The sequence below is a fragment of the Brachycentrus maculatus genome, unplaced genomic scaffold (genome assembly GCF_059751285.1).
Source record: "Brachycentrus maculatus isolate JH-2025_06_01 unplaced genomic scaffold, ASM5975128v1 h1tg000322l, whole genome shotgun sequence".
NCBI classification, from domain to species: domain Eukaryota; kingdom Metazoa; phylum Arthropoda; class Insecta; order Trichoptera; family Brachycentridae; genus Brachycentrus; species Brachycentrus maculatus.
Window position 1 is genome coordinate 605,190 of NW_028281071.1, and position 25,055 is coordinate 630,244.

At 33.6% G+C, this 25,055-nt stretch overlaps 2 protein-coding genes across 3 annotated transcripts; one reads left to right on the top strand and one right to left on the bottom strand.

Annotated features, from left to right (window-relative positions):
• Positions 1 to 1,707: 1,707 nt before the first annotated feature.
• Usp1 (ubiquitin specific protease 1) lies at positions 1,708 to 6,919 on the bottom strand. 2 transcript variants are annotated; one of them, XM_088268397.1, is made up of 5 exons: positions 6,790 to 6,917; positions 6,328 to 6,549; positions 5,154 to 5,548; positions 4,252 to 4,490; positions 1,708 to 3,705 (listed from the first exon to the last, which is right to left on the bottom strand). In XM_088268397.1, exons 2-5 carry the CDS (start codon positions 6,536 to 6,538, stop codon positions 2,592 to 2,594), a joined length of 1,959 nt encoding a protein of 652 aa, XP_088124523.1. In that variant the 5' UTR covers positions 6,539 to 6,549; positions 6,790 to 6,917; the 3' UTR covers positions 1,708 to 2,591. The 2 variants fall into 2 exon arrangements, with proteins under 2 accessions (XP_088124523.1, XP_088124524.1); XM_088268398.1 differs by having other exon boundaries at positions 1,984 to 3,705; positions 6,869 to 6,919.
• A 995-nt stretch (positions 6,920 to 7,914) lies between these two features.
• Positions 7,915 to 24,193, top strand: PolZ1 (DNA polymerase zeta catalytic subunit). The gene is made up of 19 exons (XM_088268413.1): positions 7,915 to 8,122; positions 8,755 to 8,873; positions 9,658 to 9,786; positions 10,207 to 10,301; positions 10,915 to 11,768; positions 11,860 to 12,025; positions 12,600 to 12,706; positions 13,508 to 15,414; positions 15,527 to 15,646; positions 15,723 to 16,434; positions 18,041 to 18,232; positions 18,324 to 18,444; positions 18,841 to 19,088; positions 19,274 to 19,434; positions 20,260 to 20,397; positions 20,536 to 20,864; positions 21,822 to 22,046; positions 22,945 to 23,185; positions 23,898 to 24,193. The coding sequence occupies exons 1-19, from the start codon at positions 8,116 to 8,118 to the stop codon at positions 24,042 to 24,044; spliced, it is 6,018 nt and encodes a 2,005-aa protein (XP_088124539.1). The 5' UTR covers positions 7,915 to 8,115; the 3' UTR covers positions 24,045 to 24,193.
• Positions 24,194 to 25,055: the final 862 nt, after the last annotated feature.

The window sequence follows — 25,055 nt, forward strand, 5'->3', positions numbered from 1 at the left end:
ATTCGAGCATAAGTCACCAACAACTGGTAAAAAGCTTTTTTCTGCGTTGAGCAAACAGACCCAAATACTATTGCTCTAATATGATTTCACTATGTATACATTTACCCAAAATCTGCAATAAAAAAACTACAAATATTACATTTTTATTGCTTTTTTTTTTAATAATTAGCTTTAAGTCTTATAATGCAACTTAATTAGTGACCTGCCTGAATGGGAATGTTATTTTAGCAGGTATACTCGAAGATTAAAGACAATATTTGGGACCCGGAAGAGATGGTAACATTAGATACATGCACGTCTCTTAAATTAGTTGTATCACCGGATTATAACAAAGCTTTTACAATATTAAGCAGTTTATAAATATTCTTGCAGTTATGAAAAATCACAAAAAATATATACCACGTTGCATATTTATTGCTTGTAAACATTCCTCCCGCACAATCATTAAAAATATATAACATTGTTAAAAATATGTACATTTCTCATCTATAATACAACACAATGATGAAAATATTTTTAAAAAATCGGTCTGAAGCTGGGGGGGAAGACATGCATGGTACCAATAAGTACCAATAACTCAATAATGCATTTTGCACTTCAAGTGAAGCAAGCTTATATTACCAACCCTCAAAAAAGTAATATGTGTGTAATCCATATATGGAGTAATACAAGCTCCAATTCCAAGCCCTTCTGAGGAGTTATATGACCGTAGACCAATCCTTCAATTTTGGTAACAAGTCAATATTCCATGCATGTCTTTAATTTTACAATGTAAAAAATATGGAGAGCGTAAAATAATACTAATAGAGAAGATTCAACTGACCAATAATACAAAATACATTTGAATTTATAATAATGATGACTATTTAAAGAAAAAATACTATATAAATATTTTATTTGTTCGGTGAGCTTCAAAAACAAGAAAATCTTAGCATGCAACAAAAAAGAAAAAGAAAGTTAAATGTGATATTTTTATTAGATTAATACTAGATGAATTTAGCATTTTAATAATATTAACTTGTACATTTTACTACATAAATTGAATAATGGCAAATAATTAAATCATATGTGACCCGTTAATGCCAAGCTTAGTATGGAAGTGAAAATGTATCGTTTGATTAAATTTGCGTAATAATACAAGTTAATATCACGTTTTAAACTAAAATTTATGTATTCAGTGTTTTAATAATTTCAGTAAAAGAAAAGAAAAAATATCAAGTAATACTGATATCCAAAAGTTATCGAACAAATTAAGGGTAATTTTTATAGAATAATGAAATACATACTAATAAAAAAATCACTTTGCTTTAATTTCAACGCGACTTACATCCTAAAATAAAATCACTTTTGCAATGAAAATAATTCATTTTTTTAAAGAAAGTTAGTTACATAATATGATTTTTTATATACATTTTACACATTCGCACAATTTTTAGTGCATCGTATACTAAAGTACACATTTCGAAAATGTCTAGGGATATTTTATTGAATTTAATTTACAATCCATATATAATTATTCCAAAAAGAGTTGCATATATTGTCATAAATCAAATTGTGCCACATATATGTTACAAATGACAATATGTTTAAGCAACTGAGACAATTAGTCAAAAGAGGTCTAGCGCATTAAACCATGGTACATTTTATAACTTTTGCGGTTGTGATGGGTTAGTTAATTGGAAAAAGCAATAAAGGTCTGGAACTAGATTTTTCTGTAGGAAAAAAGATTTACAACGATTGCTAATTGATTCGAAATCAAAAACAACAAAATTATAACAATTACTTACATTTTTAAAAAGTTACAATTTTCCAAAAACTAACAAATGCGCAGTAATTTTTCACATTTTATAAATACTTTTTGTTGAGAAAAGATAAAAAGAAATATTTTTATTTTTAAGAATCCTACTTTTCTTGCAATTATTTAGTTTTCAATTAGCAACATAAACCCACGCAAGGTAAATGATGATTCCAACCTCTGTTCCATTTAGGGAATCAAAAATAACTATTATTTTGAAATATATTTGTATAATTAAAAGGCAAATCAAAGTAAAATATTCATAGTCTTAAAAAGTAAATATATATTTTTTTAATTCATAAAACCAGGGCACAGAAAAAAACCAGTGACGTCTCATCAATCACATAACCAAAGCTATGTATTGCTTTAAAACAAAAATGACGATTACAACCATAAAATAATGTTGCCATTCATTTTTTATTATTCAGTCCATCTTAGTTTTAAGATTCTGCTGTAGCTGTTTAGTTGGAATGAAACCATATACATAGCACAATCCTTGTAAATATTGCATCAAAGGTAATCAAAATAATAAATTTGATGGTTTTCATTTTAGTTTAACATAAAAATTAAATAGTCACTAAGTATTACATTTCCTGTTAAACACCATTTTATGACACTTGAAAAACGTAGTTATTTTAGTGTATATCAAAAGAAAACAATTATCTATTTCTGAAATTAAAAAAATATATATTATACTGAATAGATATCTCTTTTTTTCTAGTATAATCAACTGCAAAAAATATATTGTAATTTTCAAAGCTACTGAAATATCCCTAGACACAACATACTATATGTACTAATCGGAATCAATTTTTACGTAAAATAGTAGATAGGGGGTAGAGGCGGATCTTACTTTAGGTTTAGAAGATAGTAATTCATCAAATTCATCATCGGATATCGGTTTGACAGTTTCGTCATCACACATCAGCCACATGTTTCTGTCGGGGCAGTCGTCGGAGCCCGCGCGCACACCGCAGCACTCCAGGCTGGAGCACACGCTCGGCTCGGGCACGGGAGCGGGTGTGACGGGGGCGCTGGGGTTGGGGATCACGGGGACCTTTCTCTTGATGGGCGGCCCCTTTTCTACACCCCCCGCAGTCCCGTTACTCTTGCTTCGAGCGAAGAGATTTCGCATGAAATTAGACTTTTCGCCGACTGCAGGAGGGGCACCGTTTCGGTTGTCCCGTTGACACGATACATATGGCGCGGAAAACCGTGCGTAGTTTGCGCGAGTGTACGCAATATAATGCCCGCCAGTCAGAGTTTGGCCTAGATGCATTATAAGTGCGTACAGCGCATACTGGTGCGGCCGCTGCGACGCGCTCACCTGACAACAGGAGTCGCAGAAACACGCCAGCCTCCGAGGGGTCGGCATGTACCCTGTCAGCTTCTCCATTCCGCCGCTGAACCTCTTGAGCTGTAGTACCACCAACCGGGGGAGTGTCTCGTAGGAAACTTGTCGTCGGGCCTCGTTGTACCTCACGCACTGGTCGCACCAGTACTTGTTCTGATCGCGCAGACACTCACTGGTGATGCACGCGTGCTGGTACACCTCGCTGGGATCGCCCGTCTCGGCACTCTTGTCTTCCGCGATGGGCACCAATATGTCGCACATTGTCTGTTTTCGTTCAGTCACCATTTCACACTCTAAGCAAGTTGTCCGTAACACTGTCGTCCCTTCGAAATCTTGGGCGATGAAATCGAAACCGATATTTCGACACCAGTCTCCGGAAGACAGGGAACTCTCTTCTTCTAGGACAGGGGAGTCTTTAGTGGGAGAATCAAGTTTGGAGGTTTTAGCCTTTTTCTTGTTTTTCCAGGATTTCCTAATCCTTCCAAAGGAGGTCTTGGTACCCCCCAGAGATGCCCCTTCGAGCTCGGCCATTGGTAATTGTTCTGGCGTAATTGTTCTGAAATAATATTTGTACTAAATTAATAAAACCAGTAAAAAATAAAACAACATTTTTTCCTAGTGTATTGTAAGAAATACAGTAAAACCTTCTAATTCAAAATTTATAATATGTAACAAAATTCGAAAAATAATTTAAATTACTAATGACCAAATTTAAATAAACTTAAAACTTGATGGATTTGAAAAAAAAAAGCTAATATGCATAAATGTTGAAGAAATAAAAATATATAAAGCAATTGAAATGTTTTGGTTGCAATTTTTTTTGTAGAAAAGTACTCTTGTAGTAGAATGGAAAGCCTGTTGATGACTGTACAGATTCTCTTGAGGAATTTTAAGTGGTTTCCTCCGAACAATAAGCAAATGCTGAGAAATTCCTGACAAGCCCACGTTAGATTATCCCTCCTGTTTTCAACACAGAATAAATTAAAATTAAAAAGTATTTTTAGCTACAAGTAACCAAAATCCACTAATTGATGTATAAACCTTGTACATAATAAGTAAGTTTAATAATAAATGCAGCAGTCATCTAAAAAAAAAAGCGCACCCATTTGGTATCTGCGCCGTGTGGTTAAACCTCCGCTGCAGCAAGTGGCAGGTCTCCCGGATGCTATCCAGCACGCACATGAGCAGTTCATGCGCGTCCTGCTGCTGGTTGCCCTCGAAGATGGGGTTCACGTTGCGCAGCGCCGTCAGGAAGGTTTCAGCCTGGTAGGGCTCCCCGCTGTCCCGCACCTCGGCGGCCCGCAGCCCCGCATACAGTTCGTGCATCCGCTCAGTTGCTATCTGATAATATTGTAATAAAAACCAATTAAATCGTATTGCTACTTAGAGCATAATGACCACATATTCATAAAACCATTTCAAAGATTTGTAAGAAGTGCGAACATCCTAACATAATCCAGAAATTGTAACGTTAAGAGCGCTTGTGCACTACACGGAATTTTACTACCCAGCAGTATGGTTAGCATGAAAAAACGGATGATTGGCTTGTGCACTTGTCCGTCTTTCTCCGGATCGGTGCGTGATTACGGTGCGCGTGAGCTCAATCACGCTAAACTGTCATAATCGCTTTTGTTTGAAAAAACCAGAAGTAAAATTCCGTATAGTGCACAAGGGCCCATAGTGTAGAAAATGTATAGCCGAAATTCCAATTGACATAACTGTAAAAAAAAATGCTATTTTTTTATTATTAATAAAGTGATGCCGTTTTGTTTTTATGAAATAATTCCATACAAAATTGCACATAAGTTTATACGAGGAAAATAGGTATATTTATTTTTTTAAATCAAATTTTAATCCTTCAATAATGCTTTTACTTTGCAGAAGAAATATTTATTCTAGTTCCAATTGGCAGTCAGTGCAAAACACACCCGATATCATATTGTCTGACCGACACTCGGCGGACAGTGCGCAGTACAAAGGGTGAGAAACGAATGACAATCTCACCTGGATGCCAGACTTGGGCATGTCCACGGGCTGGCCGACAGACTGCAGGTCCTTGGTGCTCCAGGAGCGGGAGCCGGCAGCGAGCGAGGCGAGGTTGCGGCCCAGCGAGGAGCTGCGCGCCTTGGCCTGGCCCAGACGAGCCTCCACCAGCGCGAGTTCGCCCGCCAGGTGATGCAGGTTGTGCACGAAGTTCGGTGTGAAGCGCAGCGTGTACAGAATGCTGTTCAGGAAGCAGGTGTTGCCGAGGTTGGACAGCGTGGCAGTGGGCGAGCGCCCCTCTCCTCCGCCGCCGCCCCCCCCGAGCCCCTTGCGCCCCCCGAAGCTGTTCTCCGTATGGTAGCCATTCAACATATCGAGACGCTGCTGCCCGGTACTCAACACTACCGATTTCCCCTCTAAAACATTTAACATCAATATTTATCTCTACTAATACGTCCTTGGATAAAGCAACCCAAATCCAATCTGTACAATGTTTTTCGGCATCTCTCGCACTCTAGCAAAAGTAAGCAAATCTCCCACTCTCTACCAACAGTATGTAAAAAACGCTTTTAAGCGTTTCCCCCAAACAATATGTCAACAGAAACATAAAACTACTGTCAATAAAATGGTTATTTTATTGGTGTCAATCAACAAAGTGTCCAGCCTTACCATACACACATACATTGTGTGATTTCAGGTAACTCATGACCCGGTATATGAAGATATATAGTAGCAGGACATGATATAGTGTAGCATTAGTTACCTAACACTGATAAATTTACTTGTAAACAGAAAATTGTGGAATACTCTAGAAAATTCTAGAATAAACATCAATCCTGCAGTGTCAACAGGTGATATAATATTTCTAATATAAAAATAATTAATGTTGTTAATTATTTTATGATAACCTGCCCAACCTAACCTAACTTTAATATGAACATGCCTCGGACTCATGTTTTGAAAATAGTAAACAGATATGGTATTTTATTAAATTTATTGATGTGACATTAAACTTATGCATATGTTATGGCGCATGTTTATATCAATTGTTAAGAAATTATTAGATGTCTATTGAAACAAAAACTTTGGACAGTTTATATAATATAGAAAGAAATATCCTTAAATTATAACATTATATATAAACTGGTGGATCATATTAACGCTTCTCAATATTATAAGAGGATTTCAGACTTACCCGAAGTTTTGAAAAACTTTCTTGGAAAACTTGGTTTCTCGTCCAATCGTCGTTTTCTACTGTTGAACAGCGAAGTCGGAGGTTTATTTTCTATATTATCCTCCTCCAAAGTCTTACTACTTGTGTAAGACGTATTTCTGTCATTTTTAATTAGAGATAGGCTTCTTACTCCTTTCTTTTTATCTAGACGGGTTGAAACACTCAAGTGCATCTTCAGCGCACCTGTAATCGTTAATGCAGGACATAAAAATTCTGAACCAAAATAGGTTATCCTAAATGTCATTTGTGTCATGGTCTTCCGGCATACCACAATCATTAAAAACACTTTTCACATTCCGTCATTCACTGAGCATAAGCAAATTATAAATACATGTAAAAATAAGAAAGTAACTGAAGAATGTATTGAATGTGTACCTTCTAGAATATAATAAAGAAAATAAAAAGCTATGACAAAATACTCACATTAAAACAAAAAAAAACTTATATGCCTACATGATAAGCGAAAATAAGCTTTGAAATAAAATTCATATTAAATAATTACCGGGCGCTGACTTTACTTCTCGCCATTTTGGCGTAAAATTGGTTTATTTATGATGAAATCTATGGTGATAAATGAATGTTTTTCTATGCATCCTTTATCATAATGTTGCCAGCATTTAGCTGAGTAGGTACTTACTAAATACTTAGAAATTTCGTTATTACATATCTCTTTTTTTTTAATTACCCAACATTCAAGTAACTGTGAAATCTAGCTATGGTTTATGCAATACTGCTTATTATGTTCCTTGTTATGCTTTATATTTTATGTTATACTTAGTTTCTATTACTTCATTTCATTTATGATTGAAAACTCTTGTCTCTAATAGAAATGAGAAGGTCGATTCCCTGGCAAAGTGAGCAATTCTTACTGGAGACCCAGTGCAAATGAAAGAACTAAGTGTCGACGACCTCTTCATTATCGTTAAAAAATACTTTTTCGTGTATGGCAGAAATAGTGGGATACCTCTATACAGGTCCAGGTCAAAAAATTATATCCTCCTCAATATCAGAGAAATCCTGGTTCAATGGATAACTCGGAGCAAGTGCGAATTTATATCGACCTGCAGAGTGCAAATAAGTCACTTTTGCAATTCCCACTTATTTAGGGTACCCAGCAAGGGTCCGTTCGGGTGCTGCCATGTGTGAATGTCATCTAGAAAATAAATATTTGAATCACGTGATTTTTGAGCTACCCGAGCTTCTTATCATAGCTTTCCAGTATTAGCATAATTTTATTAGGTATGTCTGTATATAAGTATATAATTTTGTATGTAATGCAATGCAATAAACAAACTGTGTACCTATTTCACGCACACTTTCAGTAGTTGTGATTTGTAATCGATAGCTAAAGTCGTTGCTAAATGAGATTTTTGTAAGAAAAGTATATAGATTTTTTCATTCTGAGAATTCTCCACTTCAAATATTAAATATATACATTTACAATTTTGTCTCCAATTTTCCCTCTGATGGTTTTTAAAATCTCGAAATATAAATGTTTTCAATTTATAAATTTTCCGTCTCTGGCTTAAGTACTTACCTACCGATTCTGTACAGAGATTTTATGTGCAATATATGAAATGTCAAAATAAGCAAATGAGAAAAATAAAAATATTATTTGGTCCTCAAAATATTTTTAAATCTACGGATTAAATATTGTTAAAAAAAAACAAGGTCGTACAAGATATTCGGAAAATTGGGACTTATCCGCTCTGAGCGCTATCATGAATATTATGCTAACAGTAAATAGTAATGAAAGGTAAAATTTCAGCATTAAAATTCTTAACCTACTTTGAGGGACCTTTTGCGTTATAATTTCGTAATTAAAAACTATTGTTTGCTTTCAACAATTTTTCTTTAGATATAATTTATAATTGAATTTGTATTAACTTTGTATGTTGAATTCCATAATCTATTATTTTTAACATAAATCGAAACGCGATTTTCGATTCTGCTGAATTTATTTATTTTTGCGACAGCTGTTTCTCCTTGCGAGGTCATTAAACATCATGTCAGCTGTCGAAGAGCATGTTAATCATGTTTGTTAAATATATAGATAATTCAAAAAAGTGTTTTGTAGTATACTAATGAAGTTTTGAGTACACTACAAATGAGGGTACCCTGATATAAATGTTAAATGAATTATATTCTTATTATCTTGTATTTTAATCTATTGGTATGTACAACGTATATCGATGTGCATTTACAAGAGTCCAGTAATAAGCCAAGGCAATATTGGCCTCGAATGTCCTCGAGCCGAATTTTGAGACAATACATTGAATTAGAATGCTTTCTAACTTTCATGTTCATGGATGGACAATATTGGCACAAGTTTTCAGTAATAAAAGTGTATGTTTATCAAAAATATAGCTTATTTTAATATATTTTCAGATATTTCAGAAAGTAATCCATTTTCTGTACGATTGGTGACTGCAGATTATTATTTGAGTAAACCGATAGCTGACCTAGATGTTACTTTCTCAGAATTCAGAGGCTCTGAAGTCAAACAGGTAAATCCATTTTTATTATGCTATCTTTATTTGAATGAATGAGCATTTATTTATTTTAGCACATATTTAATTTTTATATTCGTATATTCGCCATAATGTGACCAATATTCCTCTGCTCCTTTTTCCAATAATATTCACCTCATAAATTTGTTTTACCGTTCTTTCCTCACTCATTCGTTCTACGTCCAAACCATCTCAACACACCTTTCTTAATTTTATCGATAATGCTTGTCTCAGCTTTGCATTCCTTCCTTATTTCACTATTCGAACATCTTTCATACATCGTTTATTTTAATAAACAATGTTTGATAGAGGAAGACCGAGAAAAACTTGGCACGATCAAGTATGCCAAATACTTAAAAGTGGTCAGGTTAGGAGTCGAAACAATCGGCGGGTATGTATGAGGAGATGTATGAACGTGGAAGAGGCGAAGAATGTTTGCAAGGACAGAGTGTTGTGGTGCCCTATTCTCTCTGCCTATCCCTGCGGCGAAGCGGCGTGATGGTTAGTTAGTTAGTGACCAATATTCAGAAAACATAACATGAGAACACAATTTTTTAAAGAGTATCTGGCTAATTAAACAAAACAGTGTGTAGTGCATGTTTATATGTATTTAGATTACATTAAATCTGATATTCCTTTTGCTATGTATTTCGTATTTATTGCTGACATTTTAAACCACATTAAATAGTCTATTATCTGGACTGATGTGGTGGGTATGGCGAAGGAATTTTTAAAAGCTTTTTTGTATACTTAAACTAATTATTTTATTTTTTCAACACAGTTGCCGATTTTACGAGTTTTTGGAGCAACTCCAGATGGAAGTAAAACATGTTTACATGTTCATGGAGTTTTCCCGTATCTCTATATTCCCTGCGATGATCCTAGTCCTGAACCTAAGATCGCATATCAGGTATGTCATTTCAACTTACTTACTTCAGCCTTCTTCTTGTGTCCAGTATCAAACAAAGGCCTTCCTCTTGGACTTCCACGTTGTCTGTTGGACGCGACTCTCTTCCAATGCAGGGCTGCCACTTTATTAACGTCATCGGACCATCTTGTTTGGGACTTACCAACGCTTCTGTGTCCTGTTCTAGGCCTCCAATCAAGCACCTTTCTTGTTTCTCTCCCCTCAGAAATACGTGCTACATGACCTGCCCAGTTCCATTTTTGCTCCGAGAGTTTTATTATTTTAACCCACCCTGTTTTAAAGGGGAGTTTTATGGCCCCGAGTACCCTTTTTTCTGTTTCGATAAATCCTTGTGTCTAGGACTTGTATCCATTTGATACGCAATCAGGTGCTTGCAGATTTTTATTGGTATATTTTTTACAGATAGCAAATAGCATAGACAGGGCGTTGAATATTTCCTTGAAGCAAGCTAACTCCATTTACCAACATGTTTATAAAGTTATATTGGTGCAAGGAATGTAAGTAAAACTACAAGATTACTTTTTATTACTGAGAATACATACATATTCGCAACATTTTTTAGTGTGTCCAAATCCTTGTTCACAAATCAGGGTTTCTCCACTTAAAGTTATTTTTACATTTCGACATCACAACATGAAAAATATGGATTTCTTCATCTATGTTGAGATGTCAAAATGTAAATATACATAATTTATAACTTACATTTGAAGCAATAACTTTGTGATTTTCCATTTTATAATGAAAAAATAACTTTGTTTTAAAATCACTATAAATATTTTATTATAACTTAATTATAATGTCTATTGGTTTCGAAGCGCTTCTTTTTCAAGACTGATTAATATTAGTTTTAATCAGTCTTGAAAAAGAAGCAGTTAGCTTCGAAACCGGTAGACATTATATTAATTTATTATTTATAGTGATTTTAAAACAAAGTTATATTTTAATTAAACATAATTTAGATTAATATAGCTTAGTTTGCCATTAAAAACATTTGATATAATTAAATATTAAAATTAGGTTTTTTTGTTGTTGCTGAATTTGCATTTTATAAATATATTAAATAATACGACAACTCATTCAACTGAATCAATTAATTTTTTTGATTTCCAGACCTTTTTATGGATTCCACACTAAAGTGCATCAATTCTACAAAATATTTTTCTATAATCCCACATTCATCAAACGTGCAGCTGACTTGCTGCAAAATGGCGCCATTTTGGGTCTCTCCTATCAACCCCATGAAGCTCATATCAACTTCACAATGCAGTTCTTTTTAGATTTTAATCTATATGGGATGAGTTTTTTAAATCTTGAATATGTTAAATTCCGTAGAAAAAATAACTTAATTTCTCCAACAAATAAATATTCTTGTTTAAATGAAGATTTGTATCTTCCTGAGGCCGTGGAATTTACTAGTTGCTGCGAAATCGAAGCGGATTGCCTAGCGCAGCATATTTTAAATAGAAAAGATGTCATACATGGTAATTTAGGCGCAAATCCTGGACTCGAGGCTTTGTGGGAAGATGAAAAACAAAGATTAGCTAACTTAAACATGTCCAGCAATATTGGACTAACTCCGTCACAAGTGAGAGAGAACATTCCACCTACAGATTCCCATTTGCAACATGAAAAGAAGCTGTTAATAAAGCTGGCGTTGTACTCAGAAATGCAGAGTGATTCTCCCGATACTAACATGACCCTTTCCATTCTAAATGACACATTGACGGAAAGATCGAGCCTTGATTTCAGTCCCGATTTATCAAAAGCAAAATCTGCACCATTTACCACTAAAGTGGTGTATCCAGCGGAAACTCCAGATGACAGCAAAATATTGAATGCAACAAATGTTATATTGCATCACCCGTATTCTATGGTCAGAACTTCAAATACTTGCGATGATTCTATAGTGGATGAATCAGTCGTATTGCAGTTGACTCAAAGTCAACATTTGTCGCAAGTTAATTGTAAGACATAATTATCAATATCTTATATTTAAATTGAGGACAATTGCACGTTAATTAGATTAAATGCAATGTTTTATAATCCTTTTTTTAGTGGACAGTGAAGATATGGACCTTATGGTGATGTTAAAAGATATGGAGAACATAGAAGATGATAGTATTTTAGGAACCCAACCGACTCACAATGTTGGAGAAGATGATGTCGAAGAAGAAAATCCTAACTTCAACGAGCTGTTCACAGAAGAGGATTTTGTTCAAAGGTAAAATTTTGCTAAATTTTCAACTTGTTATGATTTTGATATTAGTGTTCTCCAAATGCCATGTGATGGCCTAAACTGTATGCAGAAATGTACCCACAGGGCAAAGGGTTTTTACTCATACGAAATTATAGATTAATGATACATACTTTGGCCCCGGTGCTCGCTGACAGATATGATGTTAGTAAGAAGGGATTAATTAATATTTTAGTGATACATTTAAACTTGTAATTTTTGTGAACTTATAACTTATTTCACAATTTTTCACACTTCTCGGTTTTTTAGAATGGAGGCAAAGCAGTTAGCGATAGCTGACTATTTTCTGGCAGTGATTATAATTATTAAGCTAGACACAAAACCAAAAGATAAAATAAAACCATTTTAAAAGCAAACAATGACTTTGTAGTGAGTGGTTGTGTTTGCAAACCAGATCATCCGACTTCACTATTTAACGAGTTGTTTGTTTTGGCTTGGAAAGAGTTTTATTTTTTATTACAGTATAGATTTAGGAGGCTACAATAGTTGTACGCTTGTAGTATATGTATATAAATATATATGTATGTATTTTTTTTTGTAGTTTGACTGATGTTAAAGGAGCAGATCAGTCATCTTCTGAGTGGAATGATACATTTTGGGACAATGTTCAAAATATTTCACAATTAGATGGAGCATGGGATTATGATGGTATGAGTTCAGATTCTATAAAAATTTCCATAAGTAGGGAACCATTTTCACAAAAAAAATAAAATATCTTATTGCAATCAGAAAACGGAGGTACGTGTTAAGTAACTCCTTATTACTACTGGGTAAGGGACAATACCCTAGTATAATTATTTTAATAAGCGTTTAGTTAAACAACAAAAGCACTTAAAAATACATGAAAAATAATAAAAATGTACTTTAAACTTAAATTTTTAAGACAGCTTTGATTAATATTAACATTTTGGCATGAAAATCATAAAACTATCTACTTTTATAGCTATTGGTATTTTCAAAACTTTATTACAACATTAAGGCTTATATGAACGAGGCCCGTCATTGTTGGAATTAGTGTTGAACATTCGCTGAATACACGATGGACAGAAAATTAAAAGTCAGTAAGCAGACCCTACTGGACTCAAACAACTGCTTCTAAAAATTTTAAATAATAAATTCTCATTAATTGATTTGGCAGTCACTTTATGGTAAAATCTATCCATTTTTAATTAATGTTTTACTTAGTTTATACCACTATTTCTTAAAATCTACTGTGACACGTGTTTCGATGCATTCCGCATCATTTGTGTGATATTTACTAAGTAAAACATTAATTAAAAATAATAATTTCTGCCTGGGTTTGCTGTAAATATGTAGAAAAATGGATTAATAGATTAATCAGTAGTTTCCAATAATTATAATAAATAACGCAAATAATTTCTTTTTAAAATTATCCATAGGTCCCCTCATTAAATATTAATTTTTCTTACATATAATTTTATTTTGCAGAAAATGAATCACGCACTTTACGATCCAAAAACAAATCTAAATTGAAAGTCGGACTCTCCAAACCCAAGAAAATACCAACAGAAAAAATCAAACAAGAGGTAATAACTCCTGTTGCAATGTCAAAAAAATGGCAGTCACCAAAGCGTAGTAACAATATGGATAAAAAGATTGAAGAATTTAAAACTGAACTACTAACTCAAAGAATCAGTCCGAAAAAATCTCCCAAAAAGCGGTTTATTAATTTTAATCCGCTAAACATTACTTTCAAAAGCTCACCATCTAAACAAATGGATACAGAAATACTTTCGTTTTCTCAAAAAAGGAAATCGGAAACATTAATTACAGAAAATGAAGTAAAACCTGATTTGAATGAAGTGAAAATCAACACAGAAGTAAATATTACAGAAGCGGATATTTTACCTAAATCTAAAAATATTTCCTTTATTATGGATGCAGAAATACTGTCTTCTCAAAAAAGGAAATCGGATACATTCATTACAGAAAATGAATTTAAACCTGATTTGAATGAAGTGAAAATCAACACGGAAGTAAATGTTACAGAAGGAGACATTTTACCTCAATCTGAAAATCTTTCCACTATTCAAAATAATATTATGTCAGGAAATAATATTGATCTAATTAAACCAGATGAAAAAAATGATAAAGTTTGTAAAAATGGTTTAACTTCTTCTGGGTATGATCGCCGCAACAATTATTTTCCTGTTCCAGGATCATCTAAAGTAATACAAAATTCAGAGAACACTAAGAATGTATATCCAGTGTCTCCAGATTCGAGTATGGACTATTCCCAAAATGATTTAGGAATCGTTAGTTTTTACGATACAACTCTTTATCAGGATGGTAGTTTTATTGATAAAGAATTTACGCAGCATCCGGTTGTTAATCAAAGTAAAACAAATATTGATGTTAAAGATATGAAAAATGAACTCGATAGTAGTTTCTGTTTAAAACTGCATTATGATGAATCTTTACAAGAGTATAAAAACTGTAATAGTGATTTAAATATTGAAAGTGAATTATTGACTAGCAGAAAAGTAGTTCTGGTTCCCAAATTAAAGCCTCCTTCGTATAATGATGTTTTGACATCGATGTCGGAACATCAAATCCCTTTGTGTATACATGAACAGCCATTCTATTCAAACCCTAAAGATGTTGGTAATCAAATAGAAGTCGGCCAAATCATCCTCAAAGTTAGAAGTAAAACTATGGCTGACCTAAAACCATTTCAATCTGATGTCGTTATTTCCAACAGTATAGAAACATTGAGAGAAAACATGTTTCTTGCACATAATATCACATCAGATAATTTAAATACTACAGACCTGACAAAGATTTTAGCTAGTAATAGATCATGCGTACTTACACCTGTACTTCAACCCCCTAGTGCAAGAGCAGTAAACGATTGGCTCAAAATGCGAGATGCTAAAACTCAAACAGATCTTGAGCAACCGAAAGAAGAAAAAGATAAATTAATCTTGTATGTGCCAACTAGCCCCGGACAGGAGATGAATAATAGTCAAATGGAAACATTTAGTTTATCACCATGCTCTCCGATATCACTTGGATCGTCAGATCATATCGAAAGTACACCAACAATAATGCCGACAATACATAAAAGTATTCCTATAAAATCTACATGCAAAAAGAGAAGAAGCATCAGTCAACCGGCGAGACAACTCAGGCCACGTACTTTACGAATGTCTCTCTCGAGAAAACCAAGTATAGAAAATGAATGTACTCTAAGAGAATTTACAGAACTTTCCCAGAGCTCTTCTGAATCTGATATAACTTGTGGCCAAAAATTAGAACCAATTCAATCCCCTGTCATAGAACACAGTGGGGATATTTCGTTAGATTTCGAGAAAAGTGTTCCTTGTGAAACAAATGTAAGTTTTACAAATATTTTTATTAATTTTCATCTTGACGGTGCATAAAGCATTCTGAATGGTCCCAGAATTTTTGCACATTTAAAAAATCTTTTTTTAAATATATTTTTAGCAACTGGATGACATAAAGAGATGTACTACCCCAACTGCTGAAAACAGTGTAAATCATAGCACAACCCTTGGCTTCAAATTTTCTGGTGAAAATTATCAAGATGCCCCAACTATTCATGAGGTTAATTTAAAAAAAAAGTTATTTCAACTATCCATATTTTTTTAAATCAAATATTTTAAATTAAAACCATTTGCAGAATGAATATATGATCGTCCTAGTACTAGAAGTCCTGACATCTACTCGCGGAGAGATGTATCCAGACCCCGCATTAGATCCCATATTAGCCGTATTTTATTCCATAAAAAACGATTGTCCAGCTGATCACACACTTCCGCAGCAAGAAAACGGAATAATAATATCAAAACTAGACCAATTCAACCTCCAACACAATGAGACATCATTTTCTTACCTCGAAGGATTGAGCAAAAAAAATAAAATTGTCGTCGTTGACGGTGAAAAGATGCTGTTTGAAGAAGTTTTGAATTTAATCAGCAAGTGGGATCCTGATATATTGTGTGGTTACGAGATAGAAATGCAATCTTGGGGTTATCTCTTTCAAAGGGGATTTGTTTTGGAAATCAACATGCCTTCTAAAGTGTCTAGAGTCCCACTAGATGAAAGATCAGATTGGAAAAAGCCTTCGCAAGAAATACAAAAGGATGTCAAATTGATCGGACGAATCACTTTAGATGTTTGGAGATTATTGAGGCACGAGATTGCTTTGACTAGCTATACATTTGAGAATGTAATGTACCACATAATGCACGAAAGGGTTCCCCAATTTTCATATAAAACTTTATATTTCTGGTGGTGTCATCCATCTGGCCTGTTGACCTCTCTCACTATGGAATACTTCCTAACTAGGGTCACGGGCATTATTCATATTCTGCAGCAATTGGATCTTATAGGTTTGTATATTTTTGTTTATTTTATTAGTCAAAATAATAAAAAAATATTGATGTTAATTTATTCACAATGTAATGCATATGTTTAGGATTTATTCACACTAGTAACTCTGATATCAGTAGTGTCGCTTCCAAATGAGATTGTCTTATTGAGTTCTAGTTAGTACCTACAATACCAGAGTACTGTAATGGAAACCAAAGATTTTATTTTAAGCTTATTGCTCAGTGTTGCCAACCAAATGGAATGAAAATCGGCATAATGTTCTTGTATCATTGTATCAGAAAGAGACCAAAGCTTGCTAGAAAGAGAGAGATCCCCATGCACCTGTCATCCACAAATATTTTTCTGTTCTCGATTTGACCTTTTATGTTGAATTACCTAATTCTTTTTGAAAATGGAAGTTATTCCTATCCACAAACTTATCTGTAGAATTGATGGGTACCATTGGCAATAAAAAAAAATATTTTGAATATGTAAATAAATTACATAAATGTATGAAAAATCTATTAGTTCGACTGTTCTAAGGATATGTTTTTAAAAGTATAAGTATGTTCATTTTATGCAACTAGATACTATTAGTCTTTAGCTGACGAATAACTACTCTCAAAATCAAGTACCTACCTTCTTTTTTGAAACCATAGAAAAACATTATATTTGAAATCATAAATAAAAGCTTTTGTTTTTTATAAACATTTTTGTCTTTACTCGAGTTCACTCCAATATTGAACAATACAATAAATAAATTTATAGAACTCATCCTCTTGGGTTATTACTTATTACTATAAAATAATATATTCTGACCAACGAAAAGTAAACTAGTTCGAGTGGTTAACGTCTGTACCTCTTTAGTGATGTTTGGTGGGCAGACATGGGAGGTGGGATAGGTAAAGAATTGAGGGGGGGAGAAAAACAATACAGGGAAGGGATGCAGCGGTGAACAGTTAGGGTTCCAAGGAAAAAAAGTTATTAAAAAAAGTTATATAAAAAAACTTGATGTTTCATAATGTTTCATAATGGTTGTCAGAGAGTCTGCATTTTTTATGCAGAGCGATAATTTATTCCATAATCTGATACCTCCGATAAAAAAGGAATGCCACGTGTTACAACAAGCGGTAACTACACCTAAGATAACCTGAAACAGTACTACCAATTTTTCCAATCTGGGAATTATAGCCATGAATATGAGTCCTATATCAGTTTATTTTTTATATGTCGATCAGAAATATGAAACTCCTCCATATTTTTTTTTATTTATTGGAAAACCAACAGAATATTTACAAAAATAACAAAATTAAAAAAAAATCCAATCTCAGGTTTACACTTAAAAATGATCCAAAAAAGTATAACTATATAATATTATAACTTACATTTCGTAATCAAATAGACATCAACAATATTTCTCTTTAGGTTGTAAAAGAAATATTATTGATGTCTATTTGATTAAGCATTTAATTGCACATTTTGCAGGCTCTATTTCAAAATGAATTTTGGTAGGACTCGGATGCATTATATGGATTTGGAATAAAGTTTTGTTGCACTGCATTTGAATGCATACAAATAAGGTTTTATATAATTTATGAGTGCACTAATTTGTTATGTTGGTTCCAGGTAGAACATCTGAATTGGCTCGCCTGTTTGGTATCCAGTGGTACGAAGTAATGTCGCGAGGGTCTCAGTTCCGAGTGGAGTCCATGATGATTCGCATGACCCGTCCTAGGAATTACGTTCTAGTGTCCCCTAATTTACATCAGCGGGCGGCCATGAAGGCTCCAGAATGTTTGCCTCTCATATTAGAACCAGGTCAGACCAAATCCAATGAACAATATGAATCGTAATATGTGTTCAAATAAACATTTTTTAAAGGAGTTAAAATGAAATATTTGTTTTTTAGAGTCACGTTTCTACAGTGATCCTGTAATAGTACTTGATTTTCAAAGTTTGTACCCTTCGATGATGATCGCCTACAATTATTGTTTTTCTACATGCCTAGGAAAAGTCAAAAACATGGGAAGGTACATAATAATTATTACTCCATAATTTTTAACTAGATTTACCGACAATCGTCGGCAGTAGAATCCTATGCGGTGGAAATCTGATGCTTTGTAAAAGAGGCAAACTTGATATTGGCTGTCGGGAGAGAGCCTTTTCTTGTGCCAATTGTAAACATTGCCTTATTAGTATGAAACATCAAACCACACATGCCTAAAATTATAACTTATTGTACAACTTAGTATGTATTACATTGGATGATGATGATAGTGTTCTTCTGGGTTATTATACTGCGTGTTATCCATTATCCATCGACATCAACCCTAATGATGAAAAAATATATCAGCAGTTTATCGTAACGAACCCCAAAGTATTTGATGTAACGAATCGAAGAGCTAACATCAGTTAAACTTTTCCAGAGATGCTCCGATTGAGTTTGGTTGTACTCAGTTAAAAGTACCACGTCGCCTGCTCGAACGATTGCACAAGAAAAATCTCATAAACTGGTCTCCGTGCGGTATTGGGTTTGTCAAGCCGGCTGTCAGGAAGGGAGTCCTCCCTACCATGTTGCAGGATATACTGAACACAAGACTGATGGTTAAAAAGGCCATGAAAAAACACAAAGATAATAAGACATTGCAGAAAATTTTACATTCACGCCAACTAGGTAAGTTACCTTTCAAACTTTAAAGCTGAAATGCTAAAAATGACAAAATGACAACCACAATGCCTGTTGTGGTCTTTTTAGAAATTTTGTTTGGATTTAAAGTAAAATGAGATCTGTCAGTTCTATTCATCATCGTTAAAAGACGTTTTTGCGGTTATGAATTAACAAAACTGAATTATTTGTAGGTTTAAAATTGATTGCAAACGTAACATACGGATACACCGCAGCTAATTTCAGTGGACGGATGCCATGTATAGAAGTGGGCGATAGTGTGGTAGCCAAGGGCCGTGAGACATTGGATAGAGCTATCAAAATGGTTGAGAACACTCCCCGGTGGAATGCAAGGGTATGAAGGATATATATAAATAGAGATAACTGGTAAAGCTCATCAATTTAAAAAAAAGTAGTCATTATAAATGTAGTCAAAATAACAAAAATCATTATAATTTGTGGCTTCCCAACATTTATCTACATATTATTAATGTGTTTACATGCAAATGATTAATAACTGCCTTTGGACATGGTAGACCACGTACATCATTAATCAAACGGTTATTATGGCGGATTAATAATTTGCATAAATTAAACCGCATGAAGACTGCGCAAGGTGCATCTACAAGTTATAAAAAAGTACCACAAACGTATAAGATAATGTGTGTATTCCACTTTTAAAAATTATACACCTTGTTTTGTATTCTATTCATTATTTCCGATGCCAGCTCTTTCACCTGGTAATGCAGAATACTGCTTGCACAGTAGAGCGCATATTGCTCACTCCTTTCAAGAACTTCATAAATAAAAAATTGTCAATTTTCAGTTGTGCATGTTTTCGGAATGCCCAGAAAATGTACTATATCCTAGCAAAAGAGGCATATTTTTATGTTAATATTTACTCGCTACAGGGCAGAAAATGTTGTTTTTAAATATTTTTCAAATGGAAAAAAACCTTCAGGTTTTACGTAAAAAGTTCAATAACTGGCTTGATATTTATTTTTAATACATTGTGTTTTATTTTTAAACTTTAAAAACGTTCTCCTGAAACATCATTTTTTTTTATTTATGACGTTCTTGAAAGGAGTGAGCAATATGTGTAAAGGCATCTGCTGATGAGTCCATATCGCTGTTTCTTTTTTGTTGTTGATAACTATCATGTTCTTTCTTATTCAACAAGGTTGTGTATGGTGATACGGACTCCTTATTTGTTGTTGTTCCTGGAAGAAGCAAATCTGACGCATTCGATATCGGAGCTGAAATTGCAGAAGCTGTCACCAATGACAATCCGACACCCGTGAAACTCAAACTTGAAAAGGTATAATACATGTTTAATTTAACTTAAATATGTCAATAAATGTAATTTATTTTATATCATCGTGATGTCGTTTCAGCTTATAAAAAAAGCCAAAACAGTGATTATTTATTAAACAAGATGTTTCGTTTTTATTTACAGATTTTTCATCCATGTATTTTACAAACTAAAAAACGTTATGTCGGCTACATGTATGAAAGCAAAGACCAGAAAACCCCGGAATACTGTGCCAAGGGAATAGAGACAGTCAGACGTGACGGATGTCCTATTGCAGCCAAGATGCTGGAAAAAACCTTGCGCATTTTGTTTGAAACTTGTGACGTGAGCAAAGTTAAGTCTTATGTCTGTAAGGAGTTCCAAAAGATCATAGAGGGAAAATGCAACATACGGGACTTTATATTTGCTAAAGAATTCCGAGGATTACATAATTATAAGCCGGGAGCGAGTATACCTGCATTGGAAATTGCTAAGTAAGAAATGTATATTGTTATATATCTAAATACTAAATGTCTGCATTCATGTTTGACATCCAATATCACAAACATGCAATAAGTATTGCAGTGAATATCAAACCAGGTAGGATTTGATATTTCAATTCCATCAGATGATGGTAGGAACTCAGTGTAGAGACACAAATATTATTATTATCAATCGGAGAAGAGACCTCTTGTATGGTGATAGAATGCGATAACCACAAAATAGAAAAATAAATTGCTTGTTGGTTGAACAGTGAGAAAGTAAGTTGTTTTTTCTATTGACAGCATATTGAGTGTGTCCAAATACTTGTTCACAAATCTGGATTATTTCCAATTATAGGAGTTATTTATCATATTATTTTTTGACATTTCAACATCGCTGAAGAAAAATATGGAAGTCTGGGCATCTTACGGAGCTTACAACCTTCATAGGCTGGTTTAAGTGATCACTTTACACACATGTAACATTCACCAATTCTACCCATGATTGACAACCACACTACTCGGTAGTTCTAAATATCGCTCAGTCCTTTCAAGAACGTCATAAATAAAAAATCGTCAATGTTCAGTTGTGCATGTTTTCGGAATGCCCAGAAAATGTACTATATCCCAGCAAAAATTTTTAGCTTAATATTTACCAAACATTATTTCTGCTACAGGGCAGAAAGTGTTTTTTTGCATTTTGAAGAAAAGGAATTGTTTAATTATTTTTTTAAACATACTAAATATTTTTCAAATGGAGAAAAAACATACAGGTTTTACCTAAAAAGATCTGTTGCAGAGTAAAAAGTTCAATAAGTGGCTTGATATTTATTTTTAATACATTTGATAAAATTTTGAAACTTTAAAAACGATCTCCAAAAAAATTAAGTTTTTTTGATTTATGATGTTCTTGAAAGGAGTGAGCGATATATGTTTTTTCTATGATTAATTTTCTTTGTTTTCTTCCAGGCAATTCAAAGTGCAGGATCATCGAAAGGAGCCGCGGGACGGAGAGAGGCTGCCTTATGTCATAGTGTCAGGAGCACCTGGGGAGGCGTTGTTGCGCCTGGCACACCACCCTCGCGACCTTCTCTCCTCCCGCCTGCGCCTCAACTCCCTTTACTATCTCACTCGCGCCATCATCCCCCCTCTCAACCGTTGCCTCACCCTTCTGGGGGTGGACGTCAACCTGTGGTGAGTACGGGGAAACAGAACATTACTACAAAGACAGGCTAGACCATTGAATCGCTTTAGGAATCCATTGCATGTATGTTTATCTATGGAAATTATCACAATATAGATGAGAATTATGAAAATTTGTGCGTTTTGTTTCTTTCTTTAGAAGACTGGGTTTTCTGCTAGAGTTAAGTAGAGTAAGTAAGTTAAGTAGAGTAAAGTAATCAAGATGAAGCTTATGAAACAACTTTATTATTATTAATATTTGGGGAAATTTAGTAAAGTGGTAACAATATCACATAGTTCTTAAGATATTACACTAGTAATGATTACGACCTTGAAAGCAGTAAAATTAAATTATTAAAATATAGTCACATTGGAAATATAAAAGAAAAACAGTTTATAAGCCTTCTTTTTCTTTTTCCATCGTAAGAGTGGATCAAAGAAAGACTGTAGATGGATAGATAAAAATTAAAGACAGATACAAAGCTGAGACCTCAAAGGGCAAAAAAAGTGAGGAAGAGAAATATAAGAGATAACGATAGAGTATATCATGTCTAGAATATCTGTATCCTTGTTACACCAAACTAATAACTAGGGTGCCTTGTAGCAAAACCAGTGGTCAGCTATAATGTAAATGAGGATAAGGATATGAGCTAAATTATGTAGTTTTATATTATACCATCTGAACAACATCTAACTTAACCTAACCATAAAACACTTGAAATTTTGTACCTTATAAATGATCAATTTCGAACATTATTTTTTTGTTAACTTTAAAAATGTTGACGGGAAAATTGCAATATTTTATTCATCATTATACATATAAACTACAAAAGAAAGTATAGTTATGTCGGCAGGAAATTCTAAAATCCAATGTCTTAAGAAACTTAAGTACAATACGTTGTTTTCCCAGGTTTGCAGAAATGCCCAGAAAGCTAGTCCAGCTATATCCGATCCTGGATGAAGGAGGAAACGAAGCGGAAGGAAAAAAGAGCACAATATCGCAGTACTTCTCCAAGGTGAACTGCGCGGGATGTGAAGTGCAGACTACTGGGGGGTTGTGTGAAAATTGCATCTGCAACCCGCAGAAGACTATGCTAATACTGCAAAACAAAATTAACACATGGCAAAGAAGATACAATTTGATCAATAAGGTATGTAATAGGTGTATCTATTGCGTTGATTTTTTACATAGTTAGATTTGTTGCAAATAAAAATAATTATCTTTTGGTACTAATTCTTAAGCTTTTTGGATTTGTCTAGTTGCGCAACTTACTAACACCTAAATTTTGTGCAAGCATACTAAATGAAGTACTACTACTAAAATAATGTACTTTTTTAAGCACAAATTATACACTCAATAAAAATAACTAGATTTTTTTTAAATCTAGTTAATTTTGTAATGCCTACGCGGGTTGTGGTCCCGTGGTTAGTGTCGCGGACTCTTGAGTCAGAGTTTCTCAGTTCGAACCCACTTAGGCTCACAGAAATGGTATGAAATTTAAGTGTTTTTGTAAATAATAAAAACACAAATATTTCTTTTATTTAAAAATTGTCCATTATATTAATATAAGATGCCTCCGTTTATATTATAAATAACTGTTTATGTTGCTATTTTAAATAAACGATACATGTATATATGTATTGTTGCAAAATATTTTTCTTTATGAACTCTATGGTACAATATATTCATTTAAATATTTTACATTTAGGTAAACAATTTACATTAAAAAAATATTTGCTGAAAGCTTGCTGTTCTTTCTCTCATCTATTCTACTTCTATCTGTTTACCATTAAAATACAATATCATATCAAAATCTTTTGGTTTATTTTGTAATGGATGAATGAATGTGCACACATTTACAGATCTGCCAGTCATGTTGCTGTCGAAGTACCCATACGGAATGTATTTCTGTGGACTGTCCAGTTCTGTTTCGGCTGACCACAGCGAGGCAAGATGCAGAACAAATACCGTTTATCAAGAAAATGGCACAAAAATTGATAGAATTTTAGGGGGTAATGTTGACTCATGTATATAAAACATTCCACTTAAAAGGAGACATCGTTTGTGAATAATGTAGGATCTCAAGAGTTGATATATCAACAGCCAAAGCGTAATTCTGCCATAAATTTTTGCCTTCCTGGCCTTACAACTGTTTCGTGCTGCATACTTATTCGAAGATTTAAAAGTCATCATATCAACTTTAATGATGGCCCTAGACAACATCCAAGGAGAAAAGCTTTAGATAAATCCATAGATTTATGGAAGAGTTCTTGAGGGACTAAAATATTTTAAATTATTTTTATAATCACTATTTATTGCAACAATTTCAATTCAATTCAATTTATTTAATAAAAAAATAATATATACATTACAAACAATATTCAAGGCGTATATATTATAATAAAAGTAAGCAATAAGACTTAAAGGTGTAGAAGAATCCCGCTTCGGAAAACTCCTTCGGACACATGGAACAGATCAATATCCAATGTGATATTGTTCAACATAGCGGTAGCTCTTCCTACAGGCATAACCATCGGCAGGTTGGTCCTGTGTATAGGAATGTGAAACAATCTATGCCGACGCTGTCTTAGGTAACTATCGGGAACATACAGACCAATGCTCTGGATAATTTCAGGATTATCGATCATACCGCGCAACAATCGATAAAAACAATATTCCTGCTACTGTTGTATTTATGTTTTTCATGCATAATTATTTCATGTCTGATTAAAAAATGCGGGATATTAGAAACAAACCTAGTTATCTTAAAAGTAATCATTATTTGAACTAAATTATTTGAGGATATAATACCTATGTTGAATATGAAATCATAGTGTAGAAGTTGGTTGCAAGAAAATACCTAATTTTTAAAGTTGTCTCGTTTTAATTTATTCCCATTGAGTAGTTAATATTAATATATGTATTGTTTAGGATCTGTAAGTGTTAATGACTCAAAACTATTTGCTTGGAGATTGTTGTTTGTTTACAATACCTCTCATCAATTTAAACCAAATTAATTT

Coding starts and splice junctions, on each gene's coding strand:
- PolZ1 (XM_088268413.1), top strand. Junction 8,874..9,657: donor GAGGCTCTGAAGTCAAACAG/GTAAATCCATTT, acceptor TTTTCAACACAG/TTGCCGATTTTACGAGTTTT. Junction 22,047..22,944: donor GGGGTGGACGTCAACCTGTG/GTGAGTACGGGG, acceptor TTGTTTTCCCAG/GTTTGCAGAAATGCCCAGAA.
- Usp1 (XM_088268397.1), bottom strand. CDS start 6,538: ATGCACTTGAGTGTTTCAACCCGTCTAGATAAAAAGAAAGGAGTAAGA. Junction 4,491..5,153: donor TGCCCAAGTCTGGCATCCAG/GTGAGATTGTCA, acceptor CAATATTATCAG/ATAGCAACTGAGCGGATGCA. Junction 3,706..4,251: donor ACGGCGCAGATACCAAATGG/GTGCGCTTTTTT, acceptor ATATTATTTCAG/AACAATTACGCCAGAACAAT.